Raw genomic sequence first — 22,816 nt, forward strand, 5'->3', positions numbered from 1 at the left:
TCCAATGGTAACAATTATATGCATAGCCTAGGTTCAGGGCCTGAGCAACAGGCAGTTTACTTTGGGCACGTCATTCAGGCGGAAATTGAGAAAAAAAGGGGCATAGCCCTAAGAAGTTTAACATATTTTTATGGGGATTTGTAAAATTATGCTAATTAGATTCTCACGGGGGCGAGGACATCGACCTTAGGGGGTAGTAGGGACCCGTTTAGCACTGCACCAAATGTTACAATGAAGACAATATCAGGATATTTCTCACACAAAATTAGTAATGGGAAAATACTAATACTAGTAGTTTCAGGACACCAGGGCCATGGTTACCTAACTCTGCTGTCGAGTACACACTCAAAAAAATAGATGAACATTTTGTTATGCTTATTTTTAATCATTCACAAGGCAACAAGTATATAACAAATGTTTTAAAGCTGTTAGGCCATCATCAAACAATAGACCACAGAGCTGAGGTGTTGCTCTGGATTTTTTAAAAGTATGTTGTGTCAGCTGATATGTAAAATTATGTCCACAATTTGCAGTATCTTCAAAGTCAATGTGTACCTGTAGACTATGGCAACAGCACTGTGTTTAAAAAAAAATCATTACTGTATACAATATCCGGATGTTTAACGAATGTTTTATGTACACAATGTCAACCATTCAGAATTCAATAATTTTGTAGACAGACACTTTTATTTACATCAATAATCTTACTGCATGTAGAAAACTATACATTTTTGTGAAATCAAATCACATCAAAGTAATTTTTTTATGTGCACACGATACAGCGCATTGTACACAGCACAACAAAATGCTTATTAACAAGCTTTCCTTTCAAACAGCACAACATTTATAAAATATTCAATAAAAAATAAGTGAAAAAACAGAACCATGCTGACGTATTGAGTTTCTTTTAAAAGTAGATGTTACTGGGTGTTTGCTTTTTGCCCTGCTCCTCTTGTTCTTATTTGTTTTAAATAATGATGAATAGATCCACCATTGAGCACAAAAACAACACTTGTTACAGAATATTTTACATAGAAATAACATCACAGCCATCGTCAGAGCTTTAAACTCCATATAAGGTAAAGGTAAAGAGGTCATCTGAATAGATGAGCACTGTTAAGTTAAAATCATTTAGTTTATGTATTTTTGTAAAGCTCTGATACGTAAAGCTTAATAAAGAGCAGTGATACTAGCAAGAGCAGTGTGTGGGTTTCTTCGTTTTTCTCATCTTATCCAACTGTTACCATGCACCTGCAACAAAGATAGATGTACGAGTTCCTTTTGAATAACAATAAGTATGAAAACACAAAAGAACACTAGTATGAAATTAGTAAATAAGATGAATATAATGACGCAGATAATTACATTGATAGAAGCAACAATCTATCTGAAATATTAAAGATGAAATACCCCTCCCCCCCAAAAAAAAATTATGACAACAAGCCTAGTGTTATCACATACCTCTGCACATTGGATAAATCATTTTCAGTCTGACCAACGTCCCATAGACATCTACATGTCCTTTCACTATTTACAGGAGTTCAGCTATCCAGAATCATGCTGCACTGAGGCTGAACAAGAATTGTTCCACTGCACCAGGGTACAGAGAGGGATAAAAACAGAGATGCTTTCAAATCTACCGCATTTCACAAAATCATCCCATGTTTGCTCCCTGCATCATTATAATCACCCTGTAAAACAAAGTACATTTTGTACATGATCTCTGCTTTCTTTATCTTTACATTAGTAAACGTTGCATTAGACAATGGATAAAACAGATGACTAAATCACAATGACATTTTAGTTTGAATTGGTGAGAGATGATACCGATCTCTTTTGGTTTTGTTGCTCATACTTGCTGTAACTAGTCTGATCTTTCTGGGACAGTAGTCCCTATAGGATCTATTAATGTATAGCCTACCTCATGTATTGCCAAAGTTAAGAAGCAGGGAGGCTGAAACTTGGCCTCAAGTGGAGCTTCCAGCAAGACAATAACCTCAAGCACAAATCATAATGCACAAAGAAATGGTGAATTTGACCACAAAATCAACATTATGCAATGGCCATCTCAGTCTCTGGACTTGAACCCCCATTGAAAACCTGTGGTTTGAATTGAAGATGGCAGTCCATAAGAGCAAACGAAGGATATCAAGGATCTGGAAAGATTCTGTATGGAGGAAATACAAATATTTTAGGATAAGGCTCAGTGCTATTATCCTCGCAGTAGGACAATGCTGGAGTATTGAATACAGGGGTGCCAATAATTTTTACACCCATCTTTTTGAGATTTTTTTTGTATTACAAAAATCAACTTCTCTGAGCAATTGTATTAGTATAAAATAATATAATTTTCACTTTTTTAGCACTCAATTTGGCTCAGTATTTGTACTTTATTTGTATACAGACTTTTTTGCCCATCTTTATCAAGGGTGCCAATAATTTAGGACCTGGCTTTAGTAGAAAATGATTTACACTTCAGCGGAGGATGTTATTGTGATCAAATATCGACATATATTTTAACATTGATACAACTGAGTGGTATTGATTAGGATTTCAAGTAACATTTTCAATTGACATTTGTAAGTGTTTAATTGTATGTGTGCATTTAAATGTATGTCTTACAATTTTTTGTTAGTGTCTCAGTTATAATAAGCTTTTAGAGGAAACATCAACGGTGAACCTCGGTGTCCACATCACTAACAACCTATCATGGTCCAAACACACCAACACAGTCATGAGGAGGGTACGACAACGCTTCTTCCCCCTCGGGACGCCAAAATAATTTGGCATGGGCCCTCAGATCCTCAAAAAGTTATACAGCTGCACCATTGAGCGCATCTTGACTGGCTGCATCACCGCTTGGTATGACAACTGTTTGGCATCCGACCACAAAGCACTACAGAGGGTAGTGTGGATAGCCCAGTACATCACTGGGGCCGAGCTCCCTGCCATCCATGACCTCTATACCAGGCGGTGTCAGAGGAAGGCCCTAAAAATTGTCAAAAGACTCCGGCTACCCAAGTCATTGACTATTCTCTCTGCTACTGCACGGCTCGCAGTACCGAGTGTCAAGTCTGGGACCAAAAGGTTCCTGAACAACTTCTACCTCCAAGCCGTAAGACTGCTGAACAGTTAATCAAATGGCTACCCGGACTACTTGCATTGACCACCTTTTTTATGCACTGACTCTCTTGCACAGGCTCTATGCACGCTCACTGGACACAACTCACACACACTACGCTGACACTCCCAACACACGCACACACACATTGATCCCACACACACAAACTCCTTCACATTCTTCAAATATACTGCTGCGCTTCTCTGTTTATTATCTAACCTGATTGCCTAGTCATTTTTACCCCACCCCTACATGTACGTATTACCTCAATTACCTAAACTACATCGTACCCCAGCACATTGACTCGATACCGGTAATCCTTCTATATAGCCTCATTATTGTTATTTTATTGTGTTAATATTTCCTTCTGTTTTTGCTAATTGTTTTCTTTTTAACTTTGCTTTGTTGGGAAAGGGCTCATGAATAAGCATTTCATGGTAAAGTCTACACCTGTTGTATTCGACGCATGTGCCGAATAAAATTGGATTTGATTATACTGACTATTTTTTGTTCAGTAATATCTAACATGATTATTGTTGTGGGAAGTTTGCACCTTTGTCATCTACAATCATTTAATTTTTAAGGGAAATGTGTCGAATCCAGGGCTAAATACAGCAAAGGTGTTAGATGACACGTCAGCAAAACTGTACAGATGTACTGCTGAATCAGCATCATAAAAGGAAATAATCTGTCTGTCACAATCTAAGAACACTCCCAGTGTTTCAAGGTTTTCATTTCCAGAGAATGGTGTTGGAGGGTCTGTAGAGACACAATAACCGTTTCCTTTTTTATAGCGAAGAACCCAGAAACCATTCTCAGGTTTTAAGGGGACAATAGCCTTATTAATCTGGGCTGCGTCTGTGGTGGTTACCCCAACATACCATGTCTGTTTACACTTTGAATCCACCACCACTTCCCAGTATATCTGTCCTGAGCTGAATTTGTTCTCACTGAGGACAAAATGAGCTGTGGAAGCATGATCTCCTTCTTTTTTACAATGAACCATCTTTTTACAGCAAGACACCGCTTGCGAAGAGTGAGCAGTCCGTGGGTCCAAAGTGATGTCCACTAAGAGAAGAGAACAGGATTTAATTAATACATTCACTTACATGGTTACTCATTGGATTGTGTTATATTACTACACGTGCTATGTGTAGTATGCTAACACAATATGCAGTGCCTTCAGAAAGTGTTCACACCCCTTGACTTTTTCCACATGTTGTGTTACAGCCTATGTAAAATAGATTCAAATGAAATGTTTTGTCACTAGTTTACACACAATACCCCATAATGTCACAGTAGAATTATGTTTTTTGACATGTTTACAAATTAATAAAAAATGAAAAGCTGATCCGTCTTGGGTCAATGAGAAATTCAACCCCTTTGTTCTGGCAAGCCTAAATAAGTTCAGGAGTAAACATTTGCTTGACAAGTCACATAAGTTGCATGGATTTTGAATGACTACCTCATCTCTGTACCCCACACATACAATTATCTGTAAGGTCCCTCAGTCAAGCAGTGGATTTCACACACAGATTCAACCAAAGACCACGGCGGCTTTCCAATTCCCCTATACAGGCGTCCTTCCTAACTCAGTTTCCTAGGAGGAAGGAAACAGCTCATGGATTTCACCATAAGGCCAATGGTGACTTTAAAACAGTTAGAGTTTAATGGATGTGATAGGAGAAAACTGGGGATGGACCAACAACATTGTAGTTACTCCACAATACTAACCTAATTGACAGAGTGTAACCTGTACACAATAAAAAATATTCCAAAACATCCATCATGTTTGCAACAATGCACTGAAGTAATACTGCAAAATAATAAGACAAAGCAACCACTTTTTTTCATGAATACAAAATGTTAGATTTGAGACAAATCCAATAGAACACATTACTGAGTACCACTTCATATTTTCAAGTATAGTGGTGGATGCATCATGTTATAGGTACTCTCGTAGTAGATAAGAACTAGGGTTTTTCAGAATAAAAAATAAACGGAATAGAGCTAAGCACAAGCAAAATCCTAGAGGAAAACCTGGTTCAGTCTGATTTCCACCAGACACTGGGAGATGAAGTCACCTTTCAGCAGGACAATAGCTTAAAACACAAGGCCAAATCTACACTGGAGTTGCTTACCAAGAAGACAGTGACTGTTCATGAGTGGCCGAGTTAAAGTTTTGTCTTAAATCTGCCTGAAAACCTATGGCAATGGTTGTCTAGCAATGATCATCAACACATTTGACAGAGGTTGAAGAATTTTGAAGAGAGTAATGTGAAAATATTGTACAATCCAGATGTGCAAAGCTCTTAGAGACTTACCCAGTAGGACTTACAACTGTAATCACTGCCAAAAATTATTCTAACATGTATTGACTCAGGGCTGAGAAAACTTACACTATATATGCAAAAGTATGTAGACACCCCTTCAAATTAGTGGATTCGGCTATTTCAGCCACATTCTTTGCTGACAGGTGTATAAAAATCGAGCACACAGCCATACAATATCCATAGACAAACACTGGTAGTAGAATAGCCATGGTGAAGAGCTTAGTGACTTTCAACGTGGCACCGTCGTAGGATGCCACTTTTCCAACAAGTGTTCGTAAAATTTCTGCGCTACTAGAGCTGCCCCTGTCAACTGTAAGTGCTGTTATTGTGAAGTGAAACGACTAGGAGAAACAATGGCTCAGCCGCAAAGTGGTAGGCCACACAATCTCACAGAAAAGGACAGCCGAGTGCTGAAGCGGGTAACGTAAAAATCTGTAGTTGGTTGCAACACTCACTACTGAGTTCCAAGCTGCCTCTGGAAGCAACGTCAGCACAAGAACTGTTCGTCGGGAGCTTCAGGAAATGGGTTTCAATGGCCGAGCAGCCGCATATAAGCCTAAGATCACCATGCGCAATGCCAAGCATCGGCTGGAGTGGTGGAAAGCTTTCAGCCATTGGACTAAGGAACAGTGGAAACGCGTTCTCTGGAGTGATGAATCACGCTTCTCCATCTGGCAGTCCGACGGACAAATCTGGGTTTGGTGGATGCCAGGAGAACGTTACCTTTCCCAATGCATATTGCCAACTGTAGTTTGGTGGAGGAGGAATAATGGTCTGTGGCTGTTTTTCATGGTTCGGGCTAAGCCCCTTAATTCCAGTGAAGGGTAAACTAAACGCTTCAATATACAATGACATTCTAGACGATTCTGTGCTTCCAATTTTGTGGCAACAGTTTGGGGAAGGCTCTTTCCTGTTTCAGCATGACAATGCCTCCATGCACAAAGCAATGTCTATAGAGAAAATGTTTGTCGAGATCGGTGTGGAAGAACCTGACTGACTTGCACAGAGCTCTGACTTCAACCCCATTGAACACCTTTGGGATGAATTGGAACGACGAATGCGAGCAAGGCCTAATAGCCCAACATCAGTGCACAACCTCACAAATGTTGCTGAAAGGAAATAGGCCACCACAGCAATGTTACAACATCTAGTGGAAAGCCTTCCCAGAAGAGTGGAGGCTGTTATAGCAGCAAAGGGGTGACCAACTCCATATTAATGACCATGAGTTTGAAATGAGATGTTTGATGTGTTGGTGTCCACATACTTTTTGTTGTGTATGTAAATGACATATTTCTGTATTTCATTTTCAATACATTTGCAAAAACATTTGAAAACATGTTTCCACTTTGTCATGATGGGATAATGTGTGTAGATGGGTAAGAAAAACATATTTAATCCATTTTGAATTAATGCTGTAACACAACAAAATGTGGAATAAAGGAATTAGTAATTATGTCTCCCCACTTCTAAAACCAAAGTAATAAGGAAACAAACCTGAATGATTGTGTATATAAGATGAAAGACTTGTCTTTTCCTACTACCTCTGATTTTGCAAATAAATACTTTGTTGAGGGAAAATGCACTTGATATGATTGTACTATGTTGTTGTCTCACCTAGCTATCTTAAGATGAATACACTAATTGTAAGTCGCTCTGGATAAATCAAATTAACATCAACATCATCACAATATTACATAATTATAAGTATATAAATAATACTACATTAATTCATTTAAGGTTTGTAAAGATGTTCCATTTACCTTTTGGGAATGATTCTCTCAGTGCAGTTTGCGTAGCACTTTCTGCCCAGAGTGAAACATATTATTGACTTTATTGGGATGTAACATTATTTTATTCCTGAGAGTGTTGTCCAATTAATGGTACTAAACAACTGTGAATGATTTTACATGTACTGTATGTTTGAGTAATACATTTCAAAAGAAGAGAGAAAAAATAACATTTTGTAAAAAAGAATTTACCTTTTAGGAAGAATTCTGTCTGTGTTTCTGTTTCCATATCAGTTTTCTTTACACCTTCTGTTCAGAATGAAACATGATAGATTATTAATAAAATGTATTTACTGGCAAATGTAGCTACCTTTTCAAGGTTTAATATGAGTGCATTTCAACTCTATTTACCTTCAAGAAGATTTTCCTCTTCTATTTAATGAAGACCATAAACAACAAAAAAAGTTATGAAAGTTATGTTATTATGTGTACAAATACAACAAATAGACTTGTAGGAATACTGAATTCATACCTGCTGGCCTCTCATTAGACTCTGTTTTACCTGAAATCCAATGACACACGAATATCAAGATATTGTACGTAATAAAACATTGTTCTCATGTTTCCAGTGTTAGACATAACCATCTTTACTTGAATAGACAACACACAGTACCCTCTGCATTGTCATTTTTCTCTGATGTTGACAACCTGATAGACCCTGTGAGAAGGGGGAAAATGAGATATTGTCAAATAAAACCAAAATAATACAATAGAGATGGGTAGTGAATGCTTGAACCCTACAATAGTATTTGAAATGTTCAAATGCAATACTTGTGGATGAAATTATAATAAACACTGACCAAAATATACATGTAAAAACATGTATGGTCATCCTGAGTGATTTCAGAAAGCAGTGGGTGCTCTGCTGTACATAGTTAACTCACCTTGGTGTATGATTCTGTATATTTGGGGGAAGTGTAAATGCTATGATCAGGGAAATTAGCTGAGTATTTTCCTTGGGCTCGGAGCACCCTGAAAAGCAGAGCCTAAATGCCAAGCGCAAATACTATCATTCACACTTTATGTTAATGAGTTCTCCTATCACTAATTAGTGTCATAGCTGGATTTTTCATGACTTGATTTCATTTAAACAAATCAGATGTGCACACCGTTAAATATTGGGAGTTCAAAATGTCTCCTTACATGTGTACTCTGAAATATGCCCAGGCCTAGTCCCTAATTTTGAATATTGGTATTGGGGAAGCTCTGGATTTTCCAGCTTGATGCGAGATGGTTCATCAACCTGAAAATTGTCTTTGTGCCTGAAGAAACTGTAATCCATAGTTCAGTTCCCGTTAAACAACCACTACAAATTTCAGCTAACTATATCTACTGCTAGCTAACAAGCAATGGATGGGAAAGGGCAATTGTGAAATGTTTTTTAATGGCCAAATCAACTGAAATCAGCTATATTGGTTTGATGTTAATATAAGATCATTAAACTTTTTTTTAAAGTACATTGCACATTTGCCCCTATCACTTGTTTGTTAGCTAGTGGTGGCTACAGTTAGCTGAATTCTTTCAATTTCATGCCCAAATCAACCTGATGACAGAGATTGTGTAGCTCGATGGCATGGTTTTGAAGTTGAAGTCGGCCATGGAATTAAATAATTGTCACATGGGTCGTATAAAGGGGACCAAGGCGCAGCGTGTAGAGTGCTCATTCTTACTTATTTATTTTAAGAGAACACTTAAACAAAGAAAAAACAAATGACAGCAAACAGTTCCGGAAGGTTCACAGACTATACGGAAAACAACCATCCACAAAACCCAAAGAAAAACAGGCTGCCTAAGTATGGCTTTCAATCAGAGACAACGAAAAACACCTGCCTCTGATTGGAAACCATACTCGGCCAAACATGGAAAATGAAACATAGAAATAGAAAACTAGAACCAAAATCCCCTAGAACCAAAACCCCCAAAACACACAAAACAAACCCCCCTGCCACGCCCCCTGACCATTCTATGGCAAAAGACCCTTTTTACTGGTCAGGACGTGACAATAATAGCATCTTGTTAATATACCTGTTTTTTTGTTCCAGATGAAGAGTCCAATTAGAGTAAAGATTACTAGTAGATTGATGAACAGTAATGTCATGAAGGCACCAAGGCTCCAATGTCCTGTAGAAAGGATGTATAAACCACTTCAACTTTAAGAGAACATACAGCGCCTTGCATAAGTATTTATACCCTTAGACTTTTTATTCTGTTACAGCATGGAATTACATTTGATTTAATTGTAAAATGTCTGAGGGGGGTGAAAACTTTGGTACTTAAAAAAATTATAATTTAGGGGGTATATCAGCTTTAATATTTGAAGCGTTCCAAGTGGGAAGGATAACTTTAGGACGTAGCCCAAAAAACAGAATATCTGAGCAGTATTTGTAACAATGACTTCAGAAACCCTATTGCAACGGTTTTATACCTGTCCTGATGAAGACCCTTGTAGGGTTGAAATGTTATACTTCTTTCATTAAACACTTTGAGAGCAGTATACCAGTTTGCAGATTTTCATTGTTTAACCCTTGTCTATCTTACCCTTTATCATTTTATACATTTTGATTTGCATTCTACTATGTTGGTACAAATTAATCTGGAAAAGCACCGACTCCGTCAGCCAGGCTAGGTAAAAGTACACTTGAACTTGAATTTACATAAGGTGCTACATCGAAACTGAAAGAGTTCAATATTGAGATATTAAATGTTAAGGTATTGATCATCTTTTCTGAGACATTCACCTTCCATTGGAGCTCTTGGCATGATTCTGCTCTCTCTCTTCTCCCCAGACAGAGAGATTGTACAGGAGAGCCAATCAGAATCTGAGGGAGAATACAGCAGCCAGCTACTGACACTCAACAAGCCCTGAGAATCTGTTAGAGAGAAGGGGGTGATACACAACCATTTATTAATTGGGAAAGATACACCTTCTCAGATACAGTCACCCACAAACACACAAACATACAGTTGTATATAGCCTTCTTCAGACTGATTTGGCATGTGTAGTGATTCTACCAGTAATTACCAGTGGTGTTGAGTACTTGTCCATGTCTGATCTCTGTCCCGTCTTTGTTTCTCCAGGTGAGTGTAGGTTGTGGTGACCAGCCCTCTGATGAACAGGTAATGTTCACCTGGCCTCCTCCTCCTCTTGCTTCAGCTACAGAGAGAACTGGTTCACTACCTGTTACTAATGGACAGATAAAAGGGGAGGGTGAGGACAAGCTATGATCATAGATTATTGGAATAGACTATTGTATCTCATGCATCACATTTTCCTGTAAATTATCATAAAACAAAGATACAAGATCATTTCTGCTACAATATTGTGAGTATTACGCAGGGTTGAGTGAATTGCATTGGCATTTCAGTCAATTCAGGAAGTACAGTGAAATTCCTATTCTCCTCAATGATTTTCAATTGGGAAAAGTTGGAATTGGAATTTGGTTTACTTTCTGGAAATGAATTGGAATTGACCCAAACCCTGGTATTACAGTATTTTTTGGGGAAGTTGTAGTTTTGTGGACAGACCAAAAATGTCATCCCATGTTGAAGTGGTAGTTCACCCAAATTACAAAATTACACATTGGTTTCCTTACCCTGAAATCGGTCTATGGACAAGCTAAGACAACAATCCATGCTTCGGTTTTGTATACCTGGCCACTGTCACCAAATGCAAACTCTTTAGCAATTATGGCCTATTAACCAATGCAAGTGAAGGAAACCAATCTGTAATTTGGGTGAAATATCCATTAAGTAGGACTGTCCCCAATTACTTACCATTCACTGTGAGGAGTACAATGGCCTTGTCGTACCACTGTTCACTGCTAACATAGCACACATACTCCCCCCTGTCTTCCAGTGTGACCCTCTCCAGTGTCAGGGACACGTTCCCTCTCTCCAGCTCCCCAGTTAGAGACACCCTGCCCCTGTAATGGGGGTCCACAGAGGCCTCCTGGATCTTATGATCTTTGTACAACAAGGCAGTTGAGTCAAAGTCTTTGGCCCTGTACCAGCGCACCTCCAATGGCTCCGCATTGAAGAGAGGTGAAAGTTCACAAGTTAAAGAAACGGTGGAGTTCAACCAGGTCAGGATTGGACCGTTTGGGACCATCAAGGTGAAGGTTTCTGGGGTAAGAGAGAGAGAGAGAGAGAGAGAGAGTGAGCGAGAGAGAGTGAGACTAATTTTCTTACTCAAGGAAATTGAAGAATAATATTTTTTATTTCTGAATTTGAGACAGTTACGTAGAGAAAATAGGATATTTTGCAGAAAACTAATAGCATATGCTCACCAGGACTTTGGACTATGATGGGAACGGTGAGAGCTGCCAGTATCATCACCCTCAAAGACACACCTGTGTTGAAGATCAGTGTGATGACATTATAATCATAACAGGGTATGCTGGAGTACGGAGTGGAGTAAGGAATCATGTCATCTCTATTCATGGAATTTCTATCTGCAATGTGAGTGAGTCATTTAAGCGTGTTAATCCTTGCAAGGCTACTGGCCCAGACGGCATCCCTAGCCGCATCCTCAGAGCATGCGCAGACCAGCTGGCTGGAGAGTTTACGGACATATTCAATCTCTCCCTATCCCAGTCTGCTGTCCCCACTTGCTTCAAGATGTCCATCATTGTTCCTGTACCTAAGAAAGCAAAGGTAACTGAACTAAATGACTGTTGCGCTTTAGCACTCACTTCTGTCATCATGAAGTGCTTTGAGAGGCTAGTTAAGGATCATATCCCCTCTACCTTACCGGACACCATAGAACCACTTCAATTTGCTTACCGCCCCAATAGATCCAAAGACGATGCAATCGCCATCGCACTGCACACTGCCCTATCCCATCTGGACAAGAGGAATACCTGTGTAAGAATGCTGTTCATTGACTATAGCTCAGAATTCAACACCATAGTACTCTCCAACCTCATCAATAAGCTCGGGGCCCTGGGTCTGAACCTCACCCTGTGCAACTGCGTCCTGGCTTTCCTGACGGGCTGCCCCCCAGGTGGTGAAGGTAGGAAACAACACCTCCACTTTGCTGATGCTCAACACAGGGGTCTCACAAGGGTGCGTGCTCAGCCCCCTCCTGTACTCCTTTTCACCCATGACTGCATGGCCATGCACGCCTCAATAAGTTTGCAGATGACACAACAGTAATAGACAATGATGAGACAGCCTACAGGGAGGAGGTGAGGGCCCTGGGAAAGTGGTGCCAGGAAAATAAACTCTCACTCAACGTCAACAAAACAAAGGAGCTGATCATGGACTTTAGGAAACAGCAGAGGGAGCGTACCCCTATCCACATTGAAGGACCGCAGTGGAGAAGGTGGAAAGCTTCAAGTTCCATTCGGCGTACACGTCACTGAAATGCTCCACACACACAGTGTGGTGAAGAAGGCGCAACAGTGTCTCTTCAACCTCAGGAGGCTGTATAAATTTGGCTTGGCCCCTAAAACCCTCACAAACCTTTATAGATGCACAATTGATAGCATCTTGTTGTGCTGTAGCACCGCCTGGTATGGCAACTGCACCGCCCGCAACAGCAGGGCTCTCCAGAGAGTGGTGCGGTCTGCCCAACGCATCACCGGGGGAAAAGTACCTGCCATCCAGGACACCTACAGCACCTGATGTCACAGGAAGACCAAAAAGATAATCAAGGACATCAACCACGGCCTGTTAACCCCCCTATCATCCAGAAGTCGAGGTCAGGACAGGTGCATCAAAGCTGGGACAGAGAGACTGAAAAACAGCTTCTATCTCAAGGCCGTCAGACTGTTAAAACCTGTTAGGGCTAGGGGGCAGTATTTGCACGGCCGGATAAAAAAACGTACCCGATTTAATCTGGTTACTACTCCTGCCCAGTAACTAGAATATGCATATAATTGTTTGATTTGGATAGAAAACACCCTAAAGTTTCTAAAACTGTTTGAATGGTGTCTGTGAGTATAACAGAACTCATATGGCAGTCAAAACCCTGAGACAAATCCTGACAGGAAACTGAAATCTGATGTGTGGATATCACTTCAAACATTTGCCATTGAAACACACAGGGGCTTGTGATTCATTTAGCACTTCCTATGGCTTCCACTAGATGTCCACAGTCTTTACAAAGTGGTTTGAGTCTCCTACTATCAAAATTGACTGAAAGAGAGCCTGTTTATCTTGGTCACAGGGGATGGGCCATTACCATTGTGACGTCGGCGCCCATTGGTACTCTCCCTTTTCGAAAACGTTTTGAAAGACAATGCAACCGTCCCAATGGAATATTATTGAAGCCCTGGTTGAAAAAGCCCCTAAAGATTTATGTTATACAACGTTTGACATGTTTGAACGAACTTAAATATATATTTTTTGCTCATTCCTGATGACAAGTCAGACGCACACGGTACATTTTCACTAGCCTTCGGAGCGCGCTAACACTATTGGGACATAAATTATTAACTTTTTTGAACAAAACTACATTTGTTATGGACCTGGGATGCCTAGAAGTGCCTTCTGATAAAGATAATCAAAGGTAAGGGATTATTTACAATAGTATTTTTGATGGTTGACCGTTCCAAGATGGCTCCAACATTTATAGCCTAGACTTTTTTTCTGGGCATACCACGTCGTTTATTGCAAAGTGTGATTTCCCAGTAAAGTTATTTTTAAATCTGGCAAAGAGATGGCATTCAAGACATGTTAATCTATAAGTCTTTGAATGACAATATTACATTTTAACAATGTTTTCGAATAGTAATTTTGTAAATTTTAGCGCTTATTCATCGGAAGCATTTGAGGGAAAAGATTTTCTGAACGTCATGCGCCGATGTAAAATGCTGTTTTAATATATAAATATGAACTTTATCGAACAAAAAATGCATGTGTTGTGTAACATGATGTCCTAGGAGTGTCATCTGATGAAGGTTGTCAAAGGTTAGTGCTGCATTTAGCTGTGTTTTGGGTATTTGTGATGCATGCTAGTTGCTTTGAAAATGGCTGTGTGATTATTTCTGGCTGGGTACTCTGCGGACATAATCTAATGTTTTGCTTTTGCTGTAAAGCCTTTTTGAAATCGGACAACGTGTTTCGATTCAGGAGAGGTGTATCTATAAAACGGTGTAAAATAGTCATATGTTTGAGAAATTGAAGTTATAGCATTTATGAGGTTTTGCATTTAGCGCGACGCGATTCCACTGGCTGTTGATTAGGGTGGGACGCAAGCGTCCCACTGGCCCAGACAGGTTAAATAGCCATCACTAGCCGACTTCCATCCGGTTACGCAACCCTGCACCTTAGAGGCTGCTGCCCTATATCCATAGACTTGAAATCACTGGCCACTTTAATAATGGAGAACTAGTCACTTTAATAATGTTTACATACTGCTTTGCTCATCTCATATGTATATCCTGTACTCTATTCTGTTGTATTTTAGTCAATGCCACATTGCTCGATATATATTTTATATATTATTTTACTTTTATGTACAGTACCAGTCAAAGGTTTGGACACGCCTACTCATTCCAGAGTTTTTCTATATTTTTACTATTTTCTACATTGTATAATAATAGTGAATACATCAAAACTATAAAATAACACATATTGAATCATGTAGTAACCAAAAGAAGTGTTAAACAAATCAAAATATAAAGTTTTATATTCTTACAAGTAGCCACCCTTTGCCTTGATGACAGCTTTGCACACTCAGAATTTTCTCAATCAGCTTCACCTGGAATGCTTTTCCAACAGTCTTGAAGGAGTTCAGACATATGCTGAGCACTTGTTTGATGCTTTTCCTTCACTCTGCGGTCCAACTCATCCCAAACCATCTCAATTGGGTTGAGGTTGGGTGATTGTGGAGGCCAGGTCATCTGATGCAGCGCTCATCACTCTCCTACTTGGTAAAATAGCCCTTACACAGCCTGGAGGTGTGTTGGGTCATTGTCCTGTTGAAAAACAAATAATAATCCCAGTCAGCGCAAACCAGATGGGAAGGCGTATCGCTGCAGAATGCTGTAGTCGCCATGCTGGTTAAGTGTGCCTTGAATTTTAAATAAATCACTCACAGTGTCACCAGCAAATCTCCCCCAAACCATCACACCTCTTCCTCCATGCTTCACAGTAGGAACCACACATGCAGAGTTCATCCATTCCCCTACTATGCGTCTCACAAAGACACGGTGGTTGGAACCAGAAATCTCAAATTTGGACTCATTAGACCAAAGGACAGATTTCTACCAGTCTAATGTCCATTGCTCGTGTTTCTTGGCCCAAGCATGTCTCTTCTTATTATTGTTGTCCTTTAGTAGTGGTTCCTTTGAAGCAATTTGACCATGAAGGACTGATTCACGCAGTCTCCTCTGAACAGTTGATGTTGAGATGTGTCTGTTGAACTCTGAATAATTTATTTGGGCTGCAATTTCAGAGGCTGGTAACTCTAATGAACTTAACCCCTGCCAGTTTCATCATAGTGCTTGATAGTATTTGTGACTGCACTTCAAAGTTCTTGAAATGTTCCACATTGACTGACCTTGATGTCTTAAAGTAATGATGGACTGTCATTTCTCTTAGCTTTTTTGAGTTGTTCTTTCCATAATATGGACTTGGTCTTTTACGAAATAGGGCTATATTCTGTATACCACCCCTACCTTGTCACAACACAACTGACTGGCTCAAACACATTAAGAAGGAAATAAATTCCACAAATTAACTTTTAACAAGGCACACCTGTTAATTGAAATGCATTCCAGGTGACTACCTCATGAAGCTGGTTGAGAGAATGCCAAGATAGTGCAAAGCTGTCATCAAGGCAAAGGGAGGCTACTTTGAAGAATCTCAAATATATTTTGATTTGTTTAACACTTTTTTGGGTACTACATGAATCCATATGTGTTATTTCATAGTTTGTCTTGACTATTATTCTACAATGTAGAAAATAGTAAAAACAAAGACAAACCTGTCCAAACTTTTCATTGGTACTGTGTATTGTTGTGAATTGTTAGATACCACTGCACTGTTGGAGCTAGGAACACAAGCATTTCGCTACACCCACAATGACATGCTAAATATGTGTATGTGACCATTACAATTTGATTTGATTTGTTGCACCCTGAATGTACGTGACTGGGAAATTGGGGATACGTCCCTATCCACCTTCTGTCTCAAAATGAAAACTGTTGGTTCAGCCAAAACATCATATTCATCCAGCCAATGTGCAGCAAAGACACCAATTAACATACAGTATACAGTTGAAGTCGGAAGTTTACATACACCTCAGCCAAATATATTTAAAATCAGTTTTTTACAATTCCTGACATTTAATCCTAGTAAAAATTCCCTGTCTTAGGTCAGTTAGGATCACCACTTTATTTTAAGAATGTGAAATGTCAGAATAATAGTAGAGAGAATGATTTATTTCAGCTTTTATATCTTTCATCACATTCCCAGTGGGTCAGATGTTTACATATACTCAATTAGTATTTGGTAGCATTGCCTTTAAATTATTTAACTTGGGTCAAACGTTTCTGGTAGCCTTCCACAAGCTTCCCACAATAAGTTGGGTGAATTTTGGCCCATTCCTCCTGACAGAGCTGGTGTAACTGAGTCAGGTTTATAGGCCTCCTTGCTCGCACACACTTTTTCAGTTCTGCCCACAAATTATGTATAGGATTTGAGGTCAGGACTTTGTGATGGCCATTCCATTACCTTGGTGTTGTTGTCCTTGAGCCATTTTGCCACAACTTTGGAAGTATACTTGGGGTCATTGTCCATTTGGAAGACCCATTTACGACCATGCATTAACTTCCTGACTGATGTCTTGAGACGTTGCTTCAATATATCCACATAATTTTCCTCCCTCATGATGCCATCTATTTTGTGAAGTGCACCAGTCCCTCCTGCAGCAAAGCACCCCCACAACATGATGCTGCCACCCCTGTGCTTCACGGTTGGGATGGTGTTCTTCGGCTTGCAAGCCTCCCCCTTTTTCCTCCAAACATAATGATGGTCATTATGGCCAAAAAGTCCTATTTTTGTTTCATCAAAACAGAGAACATTTCTCCAAAAAGTATGATCTTTGTCCCAATGTGCAGTTGCAAACCGTAGTCTGGCTTTTTTTATGGCAGTTTTGGAGCAGTGGCTTCTTCCTTTCTGAGCAGCCTTTCAAGTAATGTCAATATAGGACTCGTTTTACTGTGGATAAAGATACCTTTGTACCTGTTTCCTCCAGCATCTTCACAAGGTCCTTTGATGTTGTTCTGGGAATTAATTGCACTTTTCGCACCAAAGCACGTTCATCTCTAGGAGACGTCTCCTTCCAGAGTGGTATGACGGCTGCATGGTCCCATGGTGTTTATACTTGCGTACTATTGTCAGTACAGATGAACGTGGTACCTTCAGGCATTTGGAAATTGCTCCCAAGGATGAACCAGACTTGTGGAGGTCTGCAATTTTTTTGTCTGAGGTCTTGGCTGATTTCTTTAGATATTCCCATGATGTCAAGCAAAGAGTCACTGAGTTTGAAGGTAGGCCTTGAAATACATCCACACCTCCAATAGGCTAATTGACGTCATTTGAGTCAATCAGAAGCTTCTAAAGCCATGATAATTTTCTGGAATTTTCCAAGCTGTTTAAAGGCACAGTCACCTTAGTGTATGGAAACTTGTGACCCACTGGAATTGTGATACAGTGAATTATAAGTGAAATAATCTGTCTGTAAACAATTGTTGGAAAAATTACTTGCGTCATGCACAAAGTAGATGTCCTAGCCGACTTGCCAAAAATATAGTTTGTTAACAAGACATTTGTGGAGTGGTTGAAAAACGAGTTTTAATGACTCCAACCTAAGTGTATGTAAACTTCCGACTTCAACTGTGGAACACATGTGATGCTGAACTTTGGATCTTCAGTTCAGAACTTGTGACAGTATCATTAAATTGTACTACTGCTACTGTATCTTGTAAAGGGACATTTAAAAAAATACACAATGAAAGATATTGCAGAAAAATACATCTAGCCTTGACTGATCCTGCTTGATAAATGCTCAAGTAAATGCTGATTAAACCTCCACAAGAATTATTCTTATACTACAGTAGGAAGTTTAGCCTTTTTTTGTAAATATACAAATAACTCACTAAGTCAATCAATCGAATATCAAAACATGTCTTTGTAAATAACATTAAACCAAGGGGAGGAGAGGAGGAAAAGGATAGTGAAGTACAGAAGATACAACATGCTTCAAACAAAGGCAGTTGCTATATGGTGAAATTCATTTCTACCTGAACGCATCATTCTTCTTCAATTTCAAGTTGTTGTAACATACATTTCCAGCTGTTGCGACATCAAACCTCCGTGGCTTTGGAATGCTCTGATATTCCTATAGATTCATGGCCAGCTACCATATCACACCGTATTTGAGCTCTGCTCTGTAGGAGAGAATGAAGATAGAACAGTTTATCCACTCCCATCTGTCTACTCCCTCTGTTTATTGTATTGTCTTAACGTATAGTCATGTGACAGGGCAAAGGCTTTGAATTGATCGTAGAAAGACTATGGATGTTATGTTGTTTGTAAAAAAAACAAGTAACACCTACTTCTTAGGTTATTCTTCCAGTGTAGTTATATTAGGAAGAGTGAACTACACTCTTAGAAAAGAAGGTGCCATCTAAAACCTGAAAGGGTTCTTGAAGATCACTTTTTGCTTGCAAGTACAGCTAATTTAGTTCCATGTAGAACCCTTTACACAGAGGGTTCTACATGGAACCCAAAAAAGTTCTACCTGGAACCAGAAAGGATTCTCCTATGGGGACAACTGAATAACCTTTTTGGTCCTGTGTAGTTGGAAGAGCATGGTGCTTACAAGGCCAGGGTTGTGGGTTTGATTCCCACGGGGGACCAGTATGATTGAAAAAAAAAGATATATATTATGAAAATGTATGCAATCACTACTGTAAGTCACTCTGGATAAGAGTGTCTGCTACATGACCGATAAGTGGTTAGAGCGTTGGGCCAGTAACCGAAAGGTTGCTGGATCGAATCTCTGAGCTGACAAGGTAAAAATCTGTAATTCTGAGTGGGGTGATTAAAGAGGCCAAACCGATGGTTTGTGGGAAGGTCCTGACCGTTGCAAATACAAAATTCAGCAGGAGAAAGTCTTGAAATTAAACTCACTAAATGGGGGTCGGGTGAAATGTCACATTCCCGGTGCCCTGTCTAAACGGAGAGGAGTAAATGCTGGGATGCCATTGGAAATTACCATGAAAGAAGTTAAGGCTTCCCTGAAAGAGGGAAAGGTATTGACACAAAACGGATGAAAAGCAAAAAGGGTGGCAGTCCAACTGTATTGTTACAATTTGAGAGGAATCTGACGAATAGGATGCATCTAGGATCACTCTGTTATCCAGTTAGAGAGTACGTGCCACTTTCACTTCCATGTGCCAACGGATGGGGCATGTTGCTAATGTCTGCAACGGTAAAATGAGATGTGCAAAGTGTGGTGGGGATCAGGAGTATGTGAAATGTGGGCCTGATAAAGTTAAATGTTGTAACAGTGACGGAAAACATAGTGCAGCAAATGGAGGATGTGAAATACAACAGAAAGTAATGGAAGCACAGAGGTACAAAATTACAAACAATGTATCCTAACTGAGGCTGTTTGGAAAGTAATAAAGTTAGTGTTCAAAATACTCCAGATACAACATATCGGCAGATAGTGGCGGCTCCGAGAACGCCAGTGGAACCTCAGCCGATTTTTAATGTGATATGTGAGCATAAATGCTCGATTGCAGAGAAAACCACAGTAGTAGGTTGTGTAGACGTCCTGTCCTTCGTGTGTAAGGCAAACAATATTACCGCTCCACATAAAAGCAAGACTGCACGAATAAAAGTAGTCGTCAAGGCAGCCAAAGACATTCTGGGGATTTCTGAAGTCAAGGTCTAAATGATACATCGGAAGCTGAACCAAAGTTCAAATGATGATCAAGATTAAAAATAGTATTATTGTGTTCCTTATTGTTCAATGGAATGCTAGGAGTTTGATAGCCAATGGACAAGAATTGAAGAAGATTATATACGATTTGGATGTTTTACCGGACGTGGTGTGAAACATAAACATGGTTTAAACCTCAATTGGATTATATTATTCCTTGTTTTATCTCTGTGAGAAGTGATAGAATGGAGGGTTCACAAAGAGCAATTCATGGTTTCAAATGACATAGATGTGTGGCAGTGGAGATTTGTAGAGAAGGGGGAAATATCACATTGCTTAATTACTATAATCCGTGTAAGCCCATCTCTGTATCTGAATTAGGTATAGTTGTGATATCCAGTAAAGGTGATAAGGAGATATGGTGTGGAGATTTCAAAGCGCATAACAGCTTGTTCGGCAGCAATACCACAGATGCCAATGGTTTAGCGGAGGGGACTAGTTTGTATAAATGATGGTCGGGGGACATGGGTAAATGTGACTAGAGGTACAGTACATCGTAATGTTTAGATCTTACATTGGTGTCTTTCTCCATTGCTGGTATACAGTATGTGAGTGGGATGTGAAGATAGAATCCACAATAATGTTTTCAGAAACGGGAACTGGTTTTAAATTGGTGCTTTGACAAAACAAACGGGGAACCTTTTTACACTTTCTGTGAAAAGGAGAGTCTGAAATTGTCAATGGAAGGGTCGGTAGAAGACTTTGCTGGATCTGTGAATTCAGTCAAATTGGATGCTGCTTTATTGGCTACTCCAATAGGAGGTGGGATGGCAGATGAAAGATAGTTCCTTCGGTTGCTGAAGCATGCCATAAGGCCAACAGTGATTGTGATAATGCTTTTAAAACTTTGAAGATGAATTTAACATTTGATAGCATGATAGTCTTTCAGAGAAAGAAAGCATTGGCTTTCTTTCATTAAGTCATTAAGAACGCAAAGAAATGTGCATGGCAGGAATTCTGTTCTTCTATAGGAAGGGAAACACAGCTGGGAGATGTGTGGAAAATGTTAGAGCATGATGAGGAAAGGAAAGACAGTACAGCTACCTGTGTTAGCTGAGGAAAGTATTATGGCTGTTTCAAACAAAGCAACAGCAGACGCTGTAGGAAGAACTTTCGCAGCAGTGCATGAAGTTGAGTGATAAATCTAAGTGATGAACGCAAAAGACGTAATGAAGAAAAGCTAAGAGTGCATGAAGATATACTGTATACCATAATAAGTCTTTGGAGGGGTGTGGTTGCACTGCTCCAAGTGAGGATCCATTATGTTTAAACATCTGCCTACTGTCACGGCCGTCGTATGAATAATTGGACATCTGTGAGCGTGAGTAGAGTTCCACATTTTAATGATAGTGAAACTTCCAAAACAACAAAGATACAACGATCGTGAAATACGTAGCGCACATAGGCACTCATACAAAACAATATCCCACATCGCAGGTGGGAAAAAGGACACACTAAGTATGATCCCCAATTAGAGGTAACGATATTCAGCTGCCTCTAATTAGGAACCATACATTTACATTTACATTTAAGTCATTTAGCAGACTCTCTTATCCAGAGCGACTTACAAATTGGTGCATTCACCTTATGATATCCAGTGGAACAACCACTTTACAATAGTGCATCTAAATCTTTTAGGGGGGGGGTTAGAAGGATTACTTTATCCTATCCTAGGTATTCCTTAAAGAGGTGGTGTTTCAGGTGTCTCCGGAAGGTGGTGATTGACTCCGCTGTCCTGGCGTCGTGAGGGAGCTTGTTCCACCATAGGGGTGCCAGAGCAGCGAACAGTTTTGACTGGGCTGAGCGGGAACTGTGCTTCCTCAGAGGTAGGGGGGCCAGCAGGCCAGAGGTGGATGAGCGCAGTGCCCTCGTTTGGGTGTAGGGACTGATCAGAGCCTGAAGGTACGGAGGTGCCGTTCCCCTCACGGCTCCGTAGGCAAGCACCATGGTCTTGTAGCGGATGCGAGCTTCAACTGGAAGCCAGTGGAGAGAGCGGAGGAGCAGGGTGACGTGAGAGAACTTGGGAAGGTTGAACACCAGACGGGCTGCAACGTTTTGGATGAGTTGTAGGGGTTTAATGGCACAGGCAGGGAGCCCAGCCAACAGCGAGTTGCAGTAATCCAGACGGGAGATGACAAGTGCCTGGATTAGGACCTGCGCCGCTTCCTGTGGGAGGCAGGGTCGTACTCTGCAAATGTTGTAGAGCATGAACCTACAGGATCGGGTCACCAACTTGATGTTAGTGGAGAACGACAGGGTGTTTTCCAGGGTCACGCCAAGGTTCTTAGCACTCTGGGAGGAGGACACAATGGAGTTGTCAACCGTGATGGCGAGATCATGGAACGGGCAGTCCTTCCCCGGGAGGAAAAGCAGCTCCGTCTTGCCGAGGTTCAGCTTGAGGTGGTGATCCGTCATCCACACTGATATGTCTGCTAGACATGCAGAGATGCGATTCGCCACCTGGTTATCAGAAGGGGGAAAGGAGAAGATTAATTGTGTGTCGTCTGCATAACAATGATAGGAGAGACCATGTGAGGATATGACAGAGCCAAGTGACTTGGTGTATAGCGAGAATAGGAGAGGGCCTAGAACAGAGCCCTGGGGGACACCAGTG

General features: G+C 40.2%; 1 protein-coding gene across 1 annotated transcript; it reads right to left on the reverse strand.

The window, feature by feature from the left end:
* Positions 1-3,263: 3,263 nt before the first annotated feature.
* Positions 3,264-18,652, reverse strand: LOC115191950 (butyrophilin subfamily 3 member A1-like). The gene is made up of 12 exons (XM_029750009.1): positions 18,494-18,652; positions 11,528-11,590; positions 11,016-11,363; positions 10,264-10,425; positions 9,980-10,111; positions 9,267-9,362; positions 7,855-7,899; positions 7,714-7,743; positions 7,593-7,613; positions 7,434-7,490; positions 7,215-7,256; positions 3,264-4,189 (listed from the first exon to the last, which is right to left on the reverse strand). The coding sequence occupies exons 1-12, from the start codon at positions 18,504-18,506 to the stop codon at positions 3,690-3,692; spliced, it is 1,509 nt and encodes a 502-aa protein (XP_029605869.1). The 5' UTR covers positions 18,507-18,652; the 3' UTR covers positions 3,264-3,689.
* Positions 18,653-22,816: the final 4,164 nt, after the last annotated feature.

This window comes from Salmo trutta, chromosome 4 (genome assembly GCF_901001165.1).
Source record: "Salmo trutta chromosome 4, fSalTru1.1, whole genome shotgun sequence".
Classification (NCBI taxonomy): Eukaryota; Metazoa; Chordata; class Actinopteri; order Salmoniformes; family Salmonidae; genus Salmo; species Salmo trutta.